This window comes from Agelaius tricolor, unplaced genomic scaffold (genome assembly GCF_023055355.1).
Source record: "Agelaius tricolor isolate 1412-34295 unplaced genomic scaffold, bAgeTri1.0.p SCAF_28, whole genome shotgun sequence".
In the NCBI taxonomy this organism is placed as follows: domain Eukaryota; kingdom Metazoa; phylum Chordata; class Aves; order Passeriformes; family Icteridae; genus Agelaius; species Agelaius tricolor.
Genome location: NW_027269288.1, coordinates 2,186,065 through 2,200,075, shown reverse-complemented (window position 1 = coordinate 2,200,075; position 14,011 = coordinate 2,186,065). Strand labels below are relative to the sequence as shown.

The window sequence follows — 14,011 nt, the reverse complement described above, 5'->3', positions numbered from 1 at the left end:
TGGCCTGTTTGGGGATTTATTTCTGCCGTTTGGTTATTTTCCTTTATTTTCTTTTATTCCCCCCACCCTGAGAAGGGGCTGGTGCTTTGAGCTGTGTGCACACACAGCTCCAGGGACTCTGAGATGTTCCCACTTTGCTCCCCTTTGCCCCTGGGAAAGGGTGGGACACCTGCAAAGGAAAGGGCTTGTGCGGGTGTCACATTTATCTCTGCAAAAATTATATATATATATACCATTGTATGTATTATATAATACCATATATATTACATAATATTATATAGTATTATATAATGTAATACTATATATATTAATAATTGAGGTGTTGTAGCATGGAGAGGAGCCCAAATTCCTCTGGTTTTCTTCGTATTCCTCCACGTTCCTGGTGTTGCATTACCAACATGAATTTAACAGGGCAATTTCTATCACAAGCACATCCTGTCAAAACTCAGGGGAGGAATTGTCTTGGAAAAATCTGTGGCAGGGAATCTTCTTCCAAAGCCAGTGAGGCTGGGAACTGAGGCAGCCCAGAGGAGGCAGTGGCCATTCTCACCTGCTCACCGAGGGTCTGAAAATACCCAAATGTGAGGCAGCACAGACATCCAACCTCCAAAAAATACAGTCCCTCTCCCAAACACTGACTGTTTGTCTGGGAAGGCTTTGGCCAGGTTGCAGAGCCTGATGCTGTTCTCAGGTTTGGGTTTTATCTGAGCACCTGCTGCTGCATTCGGCTGCAGCTGGAAATTCTCTGTTTTTTGGGTGAGGTGTCTCCCACTTGTTATTGTCATGCAACAGTTTGACACCTGGAGCAGTGTGTAAATGAAGATGTCTGATGTTTCCCTTCTAAGTGGGAATGGCTGTTTAGAATATCCTAGAAAATTTTAACTCCAGGCAAAATGAAAATGAGGAGCCTGGGGAGGCAGGCAGCTCCACTCCCAGGCTCCCTGAGGCAGCAGCAGCCGGGATCTAGGGATTTTCTTGCAGAATATTCCCAAGGTAAGGAATGCCACATCATGGGAGTGTCTTCTTGACCCCTCATGAAATTCCTGGTGAGCCCAGGAAGGATGCTGCACGTGGGGCAGCATTTCCCTGTCCTCTGGAGATGTTTAGCTTGGGGTAGGACACACAGAATTCCCACCAGTGCTCAGCACAGGTCTGGGCAGCTGAGTGGCTTGACCAGATTTGGGAAAAGTGCCCCTGTTCCCTGTGGGGTCCTGGTGTGGGGATGCCCCTGGAGACACCAGCGGAGCTCAGGGACAGCTCTTCCCTGCCCTGCCTTTCCCCAGCTTTGCTGCCTCTGGGGATTCATTGTTTCAGACTTTTGGGTGCCAGTGTGTGTCCAAATGTCCTGCCTGAGTAAATCAGCCGGGAGCACAGAGCCTCAGTGGCCTCTAGTGGCTGTGGGACAAAGATCCCAGGAAAGGGGGACCCGCAGCCCCCCAAGCCCCCCAAACAAGCAACGCTGGGGGTCCATCCCACCAGAAGCCACTCTTCCTATGGGGAGACCAAAGGCCCCAAAAAAGCTCCAAGGCCATGACTGATGGGGGCCGCATCCCAAATCCCTCTTGGCCCCATTTCCTGGCAGGGATGGATGGAGAGGTTTCGGGCAGCCACTGGGTTTTTCTCATTTTTGGGTTAAAAAGCAAGAAAAAAACCCCAAGTTTTTAAGGAAGGTAAAATTTCTTTCATGCCTTTTCCCATTTTTCATTTTTCTAAAGTGTATTTTCTGTCTGATGCCACAGTACAAAACATGAACCCCAGCGGTGAAAACAGTTGAGCCAATGGATCAAAAAGGGTTTGATTCCGTTGAAATGACCGTTTTTGTGTCTTCTCCACCAAAGGTCACTAAAGCTGCTTCCTTCTGAGTAATTACAATTTTTCAACAAGGGAAGAGGGAAGAACTGACCCGTTTTATTCCCCAAACCCACAGCATTTGGGGGCAGGATGGAGCATCCCCTTCTGCAGCCCATGCTGCTGTCCCTCCTCTCTCCCCGCCATGATAAATAAATTACTTTAGGAGTGCTGGCCTAGTTTAACATGCCCTAGTTTTGATGGAGGAGGGGAAAGAAAAAAAAAAGAGAGAGAATATTTATTTTGGGCAGTTGCTTCATGGGCGTCCTTTTGGGAAGAGCTTTGGGGGACTCACCCACTCCCCCTGCTCCTCTTTGCCCTGGCTGCAACACACTGCCCTCAATTTTGGTTTCTTTTTCTGAGTTGCTGCCTAGGTGATGTGGGAAATGAGTGGTGGGGACACTGATCCAGCCCCAAAATCGTTGTCCATTGCTCTGAGCCCCCCAGAACTGGTGTCATGCTGGGGGGTTTCCGGGGACTGATGCCTCAAAGCCTGTGGAACACGAGCAGGTTTAGAGGTGAATGAAGACACACCTGGTTCTGGGTGTAAGCGGTCAGGGTTGGCTTTGCTGCAGGAGCAGCTGTGTTAGCACCTTCCCTCAGCACCAAAGTCCCTGGGAAAATGGGATTAAAGTGTGTGTTTGGGCATGGGAGTGGGATTTCTCAAGTGCTCTGGGTGTCGCTGGGACCTCTGCACCTCACTCGTCCCTCCCCTACCCTGCTCTTCCAAAGGTGCCAAGTTTCCTCTGGTAAATAAACCTGCAAATGGCTCTTTTCTATACATTTTATTTTTTCCTCCTTTTTTTTTCCCACCCCTGCGAAAACAAGCAGCCCATATGGGCAGGGTTGGGTGGGGATTTTTGCAGTTTCCATGGGGATTTGGCTCTGGAGCTGCTGGGTGCTGGCTTCTGGGGTTTGGTTCGTTTTTTTTTTTTTTTTCCTCTGATCCCTGTAACCGGAGCATGGTGATGGCACCGGGCTCCCTTCCCGGCTCCGGCATCTCCCAGCCAAGGTCACCGGGGAGACCGTAGGCAGCCGCCGCCTGCGTTGGGCCATCTGTTAAATAATGTATGCAATAAACTCCTGCCCCGGGGCCAGCTTAATCCTTAAATCCTCCTTCAGAATACCATCTCCCGGCCGTGCGGGATGCCCGGCTCGGTCTCTTGGGTGCATCTTTCCCCACCATCCCCCGTGAATCGCTCTCTCCTCGCCCCTCCATCCCGCATCCTCCCGTGCTCGATCTCGCCGGACTCTCCTGCTCCATTATTTATGCGCCGTGCATGAAAGATGCATATAAAAGAGCGGTTCATAATTTAGCAGAATCTCCTCTTCTTTCAGCCTCCCTTCCCCCTCTGGCTTCAGGCTTTCTCTGGAGCATTTCGGCCCCTCCCAGGCCTCCAGGTGTTTTTGGGGGGATCTCGGGCTGTGCCTGAGCCCCATCCTCGGAGCACCCATAGACGGGTCTGGGTTTTGGGGAGGTTTAAGTGCTCAGAGATCTTTTGATGTATGGGATAAAGTGGGAAATTGGGTTTGGCAGACCCATAGATCAGGTTTTTACAAAAAGAGGGGGTTTTAGGTGAACTTAATTACCCCAGTGCTGCATCCAACCCATGGCTTTGTGTCTGAGAGCTCCCAAGCGCTGTCCTTGGCACACCTGGGATGCTTTGCTCCTCTCTGGCTGTGTCTGCTCTCCCAATGCCCTGGGCTCACCCCCAGATGCTGACTGGGGCAAAACCCATTAGTCTGGGAGAAAAAAAACTCCCTTCTGGGGGCCATCTCGTGGTTTGGAGGTGCAGCAGGTCCCCCAGCACAGAAAATCTGGGAGCCAAAACTGTGTGTGCTGCGTCCAACCCACACAGCCACGACCTCGGAGCTGAACTCGCTGGGGAAAAATTGAAACTAATTGGGGATTTTTCAAGGGAGCAATTTAACAAAGCTCCTCATCATATCCTGGATGTGGGAGAGCCTGTGTGGGTTTAAAATGGAGCAATAAATAGCAAAGGTGGTGGGGACAGGAGCATTGTGCAGCCTTCACACCCCTGCTCCCTGTGCCACCCCAAATTAATCCATCTCCCCCCAGGTCATCCTGTACAAATCCCAGCTCAGCAACATCCTGCTTTTATTGCAATATATGATTTTCTTTGCAATAAAATCCCACCCCTGGACCTGTTTCCCATCTGTGATTATATTCTTGTTCCCTGGGCACAAAGGTTGGCTCGTGCCCTCGGTGGCGTGGGCAGAAGGGATAATGGCCTTTTTTAACACCAGGATTTGGGGTCTGGGGGGAAGGGAGGCAATACTGGAAGGGAAATGCCCATTTTCCACACCTTTCCCACCAGTGAAGGGCAAGCCACCTTTTATTCCCCATTCCCAACAGCCACTCTCAGGACCCAACGTTGAATTTTTCCATTAAGTTTGTGCCCCTGAAGTGTTTTCCCATCAAACAAAAAAATCTCACAAATAAATATTAATTACGATTAGTTATTCAGATTAACAGGGGTCTGTGCTAGAGAGTGAGGAGGTTTTCCTTAGTTATTTTGGGATTATTTGGGGGAACAGGATGGATGCTCATGCTGTGTGGCCCTGGCAGCCCACGGGAAAACACGGCAGATCCGCATTTATAATTTTTTTTTCCGTTTTGTTTCATTTTCCTTTTTATTCGGACATTGCAGAAATAGCCCTGTGTAGTGGATAAAAGTGCAACATACACAATATTTAAGAAAAGGAGGAAAGAAAAACCTGCCTTGAGGTCTGTCAGTCAATCGCAAACAGAAACAAGAACCAAGCCCGGGCACCAGAGGCGCTTTTTGTCCCCCTCCCCCCTTTTTTTTCCCCTTTTGTTTTTATGCACATCATGCAAAATAGTTAAAAAGAAAGATTAGAAAAGAGAAGTCAGAGAAAACCCCACGAGAGATCGACCGAGCCCTGGAAAGAGCAGAAAGCTCTGAGTGCTGCTCGTCTCGGGGAGGGAATCGCTGCCCTCCAGCATCTCCAAGTGTTTGGCACTCTTGTGATTACATTAAATAATTTCTTTTATATATATGTTTTAATACAGTCTATTAAAGAGAGGAAACTGCCACAATATAAGGAAAAAAAAAAAAGAAAACCAAGATCACCCACACTACAGACTGCATGGTAGTTAGAAAAGCTGAGCGACCCCCCCGCCCCCCATACATATAAAATCTGTCCCTTTGCTCACAGCAACCAAGAAGTACAAGCTTTAAAAAATAAACCAGCAATTCTTCCTTCAGGCCTTTCCTTTATAAAAGTTTTGGTTTTCCCCCTCGAGAACCTTAAAACGTGACTAAAATTAAATATATATATATATATCTATTTTATATAATTTCCCAACATCCAAAGACATCAACATAAAAAAAAAGAAACTCATACAGAAGGGGATAGCGTGGTACATCCAAGTGCACGGATTCATTTTTGCAAGATTAAATCATGTAAACAAGGTGCCCGCTGGGAACAGCCCTGGCTGGAGGGAGACTCCAGGGGCTGTTCCCCCCACTCCCCCCATCTCCCGCTGCCCCTTTTCCTCTTACCCCCCGATCTAGCGCGGCACAAGGTTCATCAGCCCAAGAAAAGCCATCCCGAGTAATTCAGAGCCGCGGCGTGCCTCCTCCGTCCATCCCTCGGGGTGGGGGGTTTGAAGCAGGTGACTATTTTCCCGATTACACAGATATATTTTAATTTATTATCATTTTTGAATTCACGGCTGGGCTCTGGCTCGCTCGCCGCCCTCCCCTCCGCGCGTCTCCGGAGGGCAGGACGAGCCGCGGGGCTGCGGGCGGCGTTCCCGGCGCTCGGCGCTCGCTGCGGGGCTGGGGTTTATTCTCTGCCGGTCACCTGTGCCATTGTAAACCGACCCCACCCCGGGCCTCGGCCCAGCGTCCCCAGGGAGGCTTTAAACACCGGGAGGGGCCTTTTCGGAGAGGTTTTGCAGCACATCATCAATTCTATCATCTTCAATAACCACTAGAAAGCAGAAAGAAACAGAAGAACGATGAATTTTCTGCCGCCGTGCTCCCCCCGCCCAAGGTCACCCTGGAGGGGGTTGGAGCGGTCCGACATCCCTGGTGTGGCTGCTGGCAAAGCGACACAGCCCCGACCGCCGCAGGGCACCCGGCACCGCGTCCCGTCCCCAGGGAGCGTCCCCAGTACCGCACGCCCCGGCACTGGTGCCCTGTCCCTGGGGACACTTGGCAAAGGACATGTCCCCAGGGAAGGTCCCATCACCTCTGTGCCCTGCGGATGGGATGGTCCCCAGGGAATGTCCCCTGTCCCTGAGGAAGGTCCCTGCTGCCCTACACCCGGTGAAGTGCCCAGGGCACGATGTTCTGCCCCCAGGGAGGGTCCCGGCCACCCAACACCCCGGTGCCAGTCCTTGGGACGTGCTGCCTGACATCCTGCAGGGAGTCTGGTGCATCGTGCCCCGTCCCCGGGGACGCTTCCCGGTGCCCTGCATCCCCGAAAGGCGCTCGATGCCCCATCCCTGGGGAAGATCCACGGAACACGATGCCCAACATCGCTCAGGGAGCCCGGTGCACCATACCCTGTCCCTCAGGACGGTACCCAGTGCCCTGCAGCCCTGGAGAAGGTCCTCGGGACGCGATGCCCGACATCCTCAGGGAGCCCGGTCGTCGTGCCCCGTCCCTGAGGACGGTCCCCGCTGTCCCGCGTCCCCGAGGAAGGTCCCCGGTGCACGAAGCCCCAACACCCCGCGGGACACCCGCTGCATCCCGCCGCATCCCTGGGGCCGTGTCCCGCATCCCGGACGGCTCCCGGTGCGCCCCGGCCCCTCCGGCACCCACCTCTCTTGCTACGGCCGATCTGCCCCAGCTTGGGCGGCCGCTTGCCCTGCCCGCCGGCCAGGAGCCCGTCGCCGCCGCGGAGGCGAACGGGGAAGGGCAGCTGCCCCACGGCCGCGTCCCCCGCCAGCTGCCCCTCGCCGTAGGGCGGCCCCTCCGACATGGGGGCGGCGGGGGGGGACCCGCCGCCGCCGCCGCCCCCCGACAGCCTCCCGGGGCGCGGGGCCCGCGGGCCCGGGGCAGCGGCGCAGCGGGCGCGGGGCAGCCGCCCCGTCACATCCCGGCCCGGCCGGCGCTGCTCGCGGCTCCGCGGCTGCGGCGGCGGCTCCGGCGGCGGCGGCGATAGAGGAGCGGGAGGCGGGACCGGGCGGGGCGGGGCGGGACCGGCTCGGCCCCCGGCACCGGCGGCGGCACCGCCCCGCGGGCTGATCCCGCACCCCGGGGATCCCCGGGACTGCCCCGCCGCCTGCCCCGCAGCGTCCCCGGGGAGCGCGGAGCATCCTCAAGGAGCCCGGGCCTGCCCCGCCGGCTCCCCGCGGAGCACGGAGCTGTCCCGGAGCATCCTCGGGGTGTCCCACAGCATCCCCGGAGATCCCAAAGCTGCCTGGCAGACACACTCTGCGCCTTCGGGCTCTGGATTCCCCAGCCTGCCCCTCAGCATCCTTGGGGAGTCCAGAGCTGCCCTGCAAGGACCCTCGGAGATCTTAGGTGGCCCCACAGCACTTTTGGGGAGCCCAGAGCTGCCCCACAGCCACATCTGGGGAGCCCAGAGTACCTCACAGACACCTTTGGGGAGTTCAGAGTGAGCCTCCCCAGCCACTCCGGGGGAAAGTCTGGAACTGACCCCTCCACAGCCCTGGGGAGCCCAGCGCCCGCTCCCAGGAGCCCTGGGCACAGCCTCACATGCCCTGCAGAGCCATCTGGAGACCTCTGGCACTTTGTGGGGGGCTGCAGCATGGGGGGGACTGGGTGTGCTTGGCGGGGGGCCCCCAGGACCCCTTCCTGCACGAGCCTTTGCTGGGGCACTGCAGGAGGACTTCTGAGTCACTGTGAGCTTCCCGTGGGGTTTTCTATGCAGAGTTACCACAACAGTGTGGGTCATTGGGGTTACTGCCTGGCAAAGCGAGTGATGGGAAGGTTGGGGATAACATTTTGGGAAAGACCACAGCTATGTTGGGGTGTTCAGGCATCTGTGGTGCATCTCCCACAAAAGGGAGCAGGAGGACAGTAGCAGCAGCAGCAAAGAACCTGTTTGTGCAAGGCTGAGTTACAGGGTTTCTCTGGAATTGGGAACCTGGCTCATTTTGGGGCTGAGCAGAATGGAAGGACAGGGTGCCTGGTGGTGCCAGGGCTGGGGTGAGCTGTCCTGGGGCTGCTCCCATCTCCAAAGCCCTCGTTTGCTGGAATCCTCAGCCCCCAGAGCTGCACAAGCCCCTCTCCCCTGCACTCCTGCCCGCCCCCGAGCTGTCAGCTCCTTACATAAGGTTGCGGCTACGCCCGAGAAATCACAGGGAAAGCTTGGAAACAGGAGGCGAGGGGTAATGGGGAAGCACAGCCCCTCCAAGGAGTATTTTTAGGCTTTGCCTGATGCTCCACTCCTGGGCAAAACACGGAGGCTCAAGGCCGTGTCCTGCACTGGTCTGAGGGGGATTGACCTCCCCCCTGTCCCCAGTGAGGGGATGAGGCTTTTTGGGGTGCTCGTTCCCCTGAAGAGAAGGGACACCTCTTCCAGCAGATGGGATTCTGCCCTTTCAATCTGTCTGCTGGGTTTTGGGGCTGCAGTGTGGCTTTTTGAGCTGTGTTCTGCTGTTCCCTCTGGGATTCTGTTCCGCGGGCTGCCTCGCCCTGCAGGCAGCCACCGCCATCTACAGCTGGTGGGACGCGGCCCTTTCCCAGCACAGGAACAACCAGGGACCTGCTCCTCCTCAAAATCCAGCACTGGAATCACCAGGGACCTGCTCCTCCTCAAAATCCAGCTGTGGATTTGTGCCCCACAGCCAGAATGGCCTTTGGACACTGCCCAGCTGCTCTGGTTAATGTTTAATGAGAAACAACTCATCATTTTCACTGTAAATTCAGGGGGTTTAAAATGCCAGTCGATGGGAATGTTTCTTTTTAAATGTGCCTGGGGGATGTGGATGGCTCTGCCTGGAGCAGGGCTAACCAGGGGCTGCCTCAGTCCTGGGGATTTCAACTGCTCCTACTTGAGGCTCCCTCATTCCCCTGGAATGTTTCTCTAATTGTCCTCCCCAGCAAATGTTCAGGGTGCAGCAGGACTTTGGGTCCATTAACCCTCTTGGGTGCATATGGGATTTATGGCAAAATAGGAGTGTCAGGGAAGGGAATTTTCCTTTTTTGTGTCAGTTTGGGGGTTTGGCACTACCTGTGTCATAAGGGGACAGCAGTGACTGTCATGTCCAGTGCAGGAGGGACAGGTTCCCCCCTCAGCCAACCTCCATCATGGCTTGGGATGATCCAGGCTCACCATGTCCACCTCAGGGAGGACAAATGTCACCACTCACCTGGAATAATCCGACACAGACACACTTTTCATCCTGTTTTATTACTTTACACCTCAATTGCTATCCCAAGCCAAGCCAAGCCAAGCACAGCCAGCAGCCATTAGCCACAGCACTCTCACATCCCCATCCTCATACCCTGGTGTGACAAAGCCATTTTGGGGGGATCACAGAATTACCTGTGTTCACACCCCCTGGTACGAGCTCTCCGACAACCCCTCCTGCTCCATTAGGCCTTGCAGCCCTCTGGCAGCCTCACAGGAATTCTGCAGCCTCCCAGAACCCTTAATACATTTTATTTTTGTTTTTCCCATGTTTTTATCAGCTGGGTAAGGGGCTGCAGGCTCTGTAACCATGACACGAACCCTGAGAGTCCAAACCTTAATAGAAGAGCTTCAAGCTGCATCTTCCCCCAAGCATCTCACCCTTTGCAAAGAATCATCTCTCTCAAAAACACCTCCATAGCACAGCGTGAGCCCTGATCAGCTGCAGAGTCACCTTTTCAGACTCTGCTCTGCCCCCTTGGTGAAACACCCGTTCCCTCAAGCTCCCTCCCCTTCCCCAAAACCCACCACCCAAGCAGCGAGGCGACAAAACCCCTTTGCCAGTGGCAGCTTTAAATCCAAAGTCTCCCCCCCGAAGAACCACAAAAAATTAACTGTTGTACAAGGGAACCACCCTGGTGATGCCCTGCCTGCAGATTGGGCACTTTTTGGGCTTGGGAAGAGCCTGGTAGCAGTCGTGGCAGGAGCAGACGTGGCCACACTCCAGGAAAACGCAGGATTTGGTGCTGCTCAAGCAGACCACGCAGGCGTTTTTGAGAACCTCGCCGCCCTCGGTGCCGGTCAGGCGCTCCTGGGCCTGCCGGAACTCCTCCTGCATCTGCCGCAGGTGCTGCTGCTCCCGGTGGTGCCGGTACTGCTTCCGCAGCAGGAAGAACAGCACGGCGCACGTGGCAAAGCCAAAAACCACCGTCAGGATTTTCCAAAACCGCACGCTGGACTCCTGTTTCTGCAGCAAGGACTCGAAATCCAGGGAGCTCAGGTAGTAGGGCATGCCCTGCTTCGGGGGCTGCAGCTTGATGGTGGCGTTGTCCAGGACCAGCTCTCCCACCCCAGTCAGGGCCGTGCCCACCTTCAGCATCTGCTCGGTCTCCTGGATGCCCTTGGGACGCTCCCCGCTGATGTAGTGGCCGATGACGTCCGTGAAGGACTGGACAGAGGGGTGGAATTTCTCATACACCGTCTCCAGGCCGAGCTCGGCAGCGTCCAGAGGCTTCATCACCCGGACGGTGACGCCGGCGTCGTCCTCGGCAGGGACCAGGTCAAAGGGGGTGGTGCTGGTTCTCTGGTGGATGATCTTCTCGTAGTCATTCCTGGGGAGGGAAAAGGGGGTAAGTGAACTGACTGCCCCCGATGGGAAACACAGCCTGGGATGGCCTGCTGGTTTTGGGGACTGCCAGATGGGACACGACCTGAGGAGTTTCTTTGATGGGGGTGTCTGGAGTGTGGAGCCTTTCCCTTCCGAGGAGGCTGTAATCTGATCCTAAGACTCCTCCCATGGGACACCTGATAAAACCCCGCCCCGGGTCTGTGTCCCTCTCTCTCTGTTCTCGGCTCTCTGGGCTTTGCTGGGCTTTGCTCGGGCTCCCGGGACTCTGCCTCCTCCCCCTACGGCATGGGGTGGAGGGGGGGAAATAAAATGGACTCTCGTGCTAAACAAGGAAGAGACTTGTCTGTCTGTTTCCTCTGCTGTCGGCTGTGGCCTCCCTGGACACGATCCTCACTGCAGCCACATGCTGCTACACTGGAGAACACCTTTCCCCTCGTGGCACTGTCAGGGGTGCACGAGGCCACTCCACCCTCACTCAGTGCTCCACAAGTACTGGGGGCTTCCCCCATCCCCACCTCCTGACGTGCCTGTGGCATTCACAAACCATCCTGTGAGGGGAAGCACCACGTGTCACACATCCCAATTTGGTGTTACCAAATGCTTATCAAACAGCATCACTGGGCTCTGTTTCAGCAGTTCTGGGACCCCTGGGTGTGGGGATCACCCAAATTCAATTAATTTCTGTTCTGCAAGTGGGTCTTTTCTGAAATGCCATCCTCTGGTGGGGTAACAAGGTGGGGCTGATCAATCTTCAGCCCATGTTGGGTTACTCGATGCTCTCTTCCCCTCCAGCCCCTCTGTGAAAGCCCTAGAATCAGCCAAACCCCCCATTATGGCAGCTGTCACTGTGAAGGCTACTTTGGGACCCAGCTTTGAGGCACTTGGTCACTCTGGCCACGCCTGAGGCCATTTCAGGCCGTCAGACCCCCCAAGGGTACCACAGGAGTGTGAGGGTGCCAGGCACATACCAGAGGTGGGTGGTTCTGTTCCACACCATCTTGTGCTCCTGCAGTGTCAGCCTCTGAACCACTCCCTTGCAGTTCTCCACAAACTGACTGCTCAGGGTGTCCTTCACCGAGCGCACCACACCTGCAACAGGAACCCAGGGGCCACATGAGGGCTCGTGGAACAAACCCTGGACCATGGGGAATGGCTTCACTGGGCTGCTAGGAAGAAATCACTTCCTTCCTGTGAGGCTGCTGAGAGTATCCAGAGAAGCTGTGGCTGCCCCATCCCTGGAAGTGTCCAAGTCCAGGTTAGATGGGGCTTGGAGCACCCTGGGACAGTGGAAGGTGTCCCTGCACATGGCAGGGGTGGAACTGGACGAGCTTTAAGGTCTCTTTCTACCAAAACCCTTCTAGAATTCTAAGATGGGGGCAAAAGGGCCAAGAGCTTGTGGTTTCTGCTGTCAGGAGTCTGTGGCTGCTTGGCAGGGGGGAAATGACCTGATGGGCATGGGAGGAAGAGCTGGGGATGAAATCCCCTAGTGAGGAGCAGCTGTGGGGCAGGATGTGCCCCCCCCCCCCCCCCCCACCCCTGTTTGGGGCATCACTTCAGGTCTTGTTTGAAAGGAATGAGGGATTTGTCTTTACAAACAAACTGTGGTAGATAAAACTAGATACTGAGAGATAAAAGAAACAATGGGAAGAACCACAAATTCCACAGGATTTCCACTGACTGACGCAGGGGAGGGAAAGTGAAAGTAAAAGAGAAAGGAGGAAAGGAAAGGAAAGGAAAGGAAAGGAAAGGAAAGGAAAGGAAAGGAAAGGAAAGGAAAGGAAAGGAAAGGAAAGGAAAGGAAAGGAAAGGAAAGGAAAGGAAAGGAAAGGAAAGGAAAGTTATACATTAGAAGTGAGTCTTAGGTATCAGGCATTTCGGGCAGTCTGCACCTCTAAAGTGCCTCAGCCAATAGGGAAAAAGAGAGGGAAATGCGGCCGGGAAGTGACAATAAAAAGGAGGCTGCATCCTCTAGTAATTTGAGAGACTCCATGGGAAATGCCCATGACCTCTCCATTGGTTCGAATAAAGTTATAGGACTCCTCTGTTTCATTTTTGGACATAAACCTCTGGTGTTTGTACACGACCTTACCTTCTATGACTGCATAGGGCACGCAGCGTCCGGGAGCCTCTAGCAGCACGGCCCGCAGGTCCCCGTCCAGCCGGACCTTCCTGGCGCCCTGCGGGAGCAAACAGAGGCCGCGGCTCAGCCAGCGCGACCAGGCCGCGGCTCGGGGGCCGGGCACATGCATCCCCCCGTCGCACCCCTCACACCCACCTCGAGCCCGCGGGCCACGCGAGCCTTCTGCCGGTAGATGGAGTAGAGCAGGGCAGTGATGGCGGTGCTGGCGGCCAAGAGCACGGCCTGTGCGGCCGAGGGCCGCCCGCCGCCCTCCATGGCGGCCAGGCCCGCCGTTACCACGGCAACCGCGCGCCGCGCCGACGCACGGCGATGACGTCACGAGCGGCGTTCTGGCCGCCGCAGCGCCGCCATCGAGACGGGGGGTCCGCCAAGGCCGGGCGGGGCGTGGGGGCTTCACACAACCCTGCTGGGGTGCGGGGTCACACACAGTATCCCCCCACAGAGGTTGTGAGTCGGGGGACGCGGCTCAGATCCCGGTCCCACGGAGCTTTAGGGGGATAAACCCCATCCTTGGAGTTTGGGGGGGCGGGACAGATGGCAGCCTCCCCACCCCTTTACCTCCCCACCCCTTTACCTTCACCCTGCGGTCCTGGGAAAGACATCAAACTCCAGCCTCACCAGTATCTGAGGGGGATTAGCCCAAATCAGGATCTTGGCAGCTGGCCGCAAATCCTAATGCCCCTGGGCGTGTGGAGGGAGCATCCCCCATACCCCCCCTGCCACCTTGGGGCTGGGGGGGCAACCCAAATCTCACCTTCTGCTAAGTTTTGGCAGTGGTCAGACCAGCGCCTGTCCCCCCGGGAGGCTGGGAGGGTTTATCTCTCCAAATCCCAGCCCCATAATACCTTGGGGAAGGGCTTACAACCCCTCACTGGGCTGTGGGGCAGCAGCACCACCTGGCCCCCACTGTGGGGGCTCAGCCTCAGGACGCAGCCCCCAGCCCCACTTTGCAGAGTCCTTTCTCCCACCCCACAAAGGGCCATGGCAGGTCCCTGCCGGGGAGGACACAAACCCACCCCCACCCCCACCCCCCCCATCTCCTTACCATCGCTTATTCTGGGAAAACAGCAAAAGGGAAAGAAAAAAAATAGCAATTTTTTGTAAATTATTGATCTTCAGGCCCTTGGTGCTAATTTGGAGTGGGGAGGGGGGTGCAGGCAAGTTGTGCTCTCCAGTGGGGTCCAAGGGGCCAAACCCCCATCACTGCTCCCCTGACGTGGGCGGCACCGCCTCCCCCCCAGCTCTATATTTAAAAATTCAAGTTGCCATGACTACACAGATCAGCTCTCCCCCGCCCT

General features: G+C 55.8%; 2 protein-coding genes across 3 annotated transcripts; both read right to left on the bottom strand.

Annotated features, from left to right (window-relative positions):
* Positions 1 to 4,465: 4,465 nt before the first annotated feature.
* CAMK2N1 (calcium/calmodulin dependent protein kinase II inhibitor 1) lies at positions 4,466 to 6,997 on the bottom strand. The gene is made up of 2 exons (XM_071448854.1): positions 6,666 to 6,997; positions 4,466 to 5,829 (listed from the first exon to the last, which is right to left on the bottom strand). Exons 1-2 carry the CDS (start codon positions 6,823 to 6,825, stop codon positions 5,759 to 5,761), a joined length of 231 nt encoding a protein of 76 aa, XP_071304955.1. The 5' UTR covers positions 6,826 to 6,997; the 3' UTR covers positions 4,466 to 5,758.
* Positions 6,998 to 9,206: 2,209 nt separating this feature from the next.
* Positions 9,207 to 13,935, bottom strand: MUL1 (mitochondrial E3 ubiquitin protein ligase 1). 2 transcript variants are annotated; one of them, XM_071448902.1, is made up of 4 exons: positions 13,759 to 13,935; positions 12,663 to 12,750; positions 11,542 to 11,662; positions 9,207 to 10,556 (listed from the first exon to the last, which is right to left on the bottom strand). In XM_071448902.1, exons 1-4 carry the CDS (start codon positions 13,759 to 13,761, stop codon positions 9,836 to 9,838), a joined length of 933 nt encoding a protein of 310 aa, XP_071305003.1. In that variant the 5' UTR covers positions 13,762 to 13,935; the 3' UTR covers positions 9,207 to 9,835. The 2 variants fall into 2 exon arrangements, with proteins under 2 accessions (XP_071305003.1, XP_071305002.1); XM_071448901.1 differs by lacking the exon at positions 13,759 to 13,935 and adding an exon at positions 12,849 to 13,135.
* Positions 13,936 to 14,011: the final 76 nt, after the last annotated feature.

Bases quoted from the DNA above. Each gene is read 5' to 3' on its own strand.
- CAMK2N1 (XM_071448854.1), bottom strand. From the start codon at position 6,825: ATGTCGGAGGGGCCGCCCTACGGCGAGGGGCAGCTGGCGGGGGACGCG. The intron at 5,830-6,665 runs GTGGGTGCCGGA...TCTGCTTTCTAG, and splicing joins GATCGGCCGTAGCAAGAGAG to TGGTTATTGAAGATGATAGA.
- MUL1 (XM_071448901.1), bottom strand. From the start codon at position 12,968: ATGGAGGGCGGCGGGCGGCCCTCGGCCGCACAGGCCGTGCTCTTGGCC. The intron at 12,751-12,848 runs GTGGGTGTGAGG...TTGCTCCCGCAG, and splicing joins GCGTGGCCCGCGGGCTCGAG to GGCGCCAGGAAGGTCCGGCT. The intron at 11,663-12,662 runs GTAAGGTCGTGT...TTCCTGTTGCAG, and splicing joins GCCCTATGCAGTCATAGAAG to GTGTGGTGCGCTCGGTGAAG.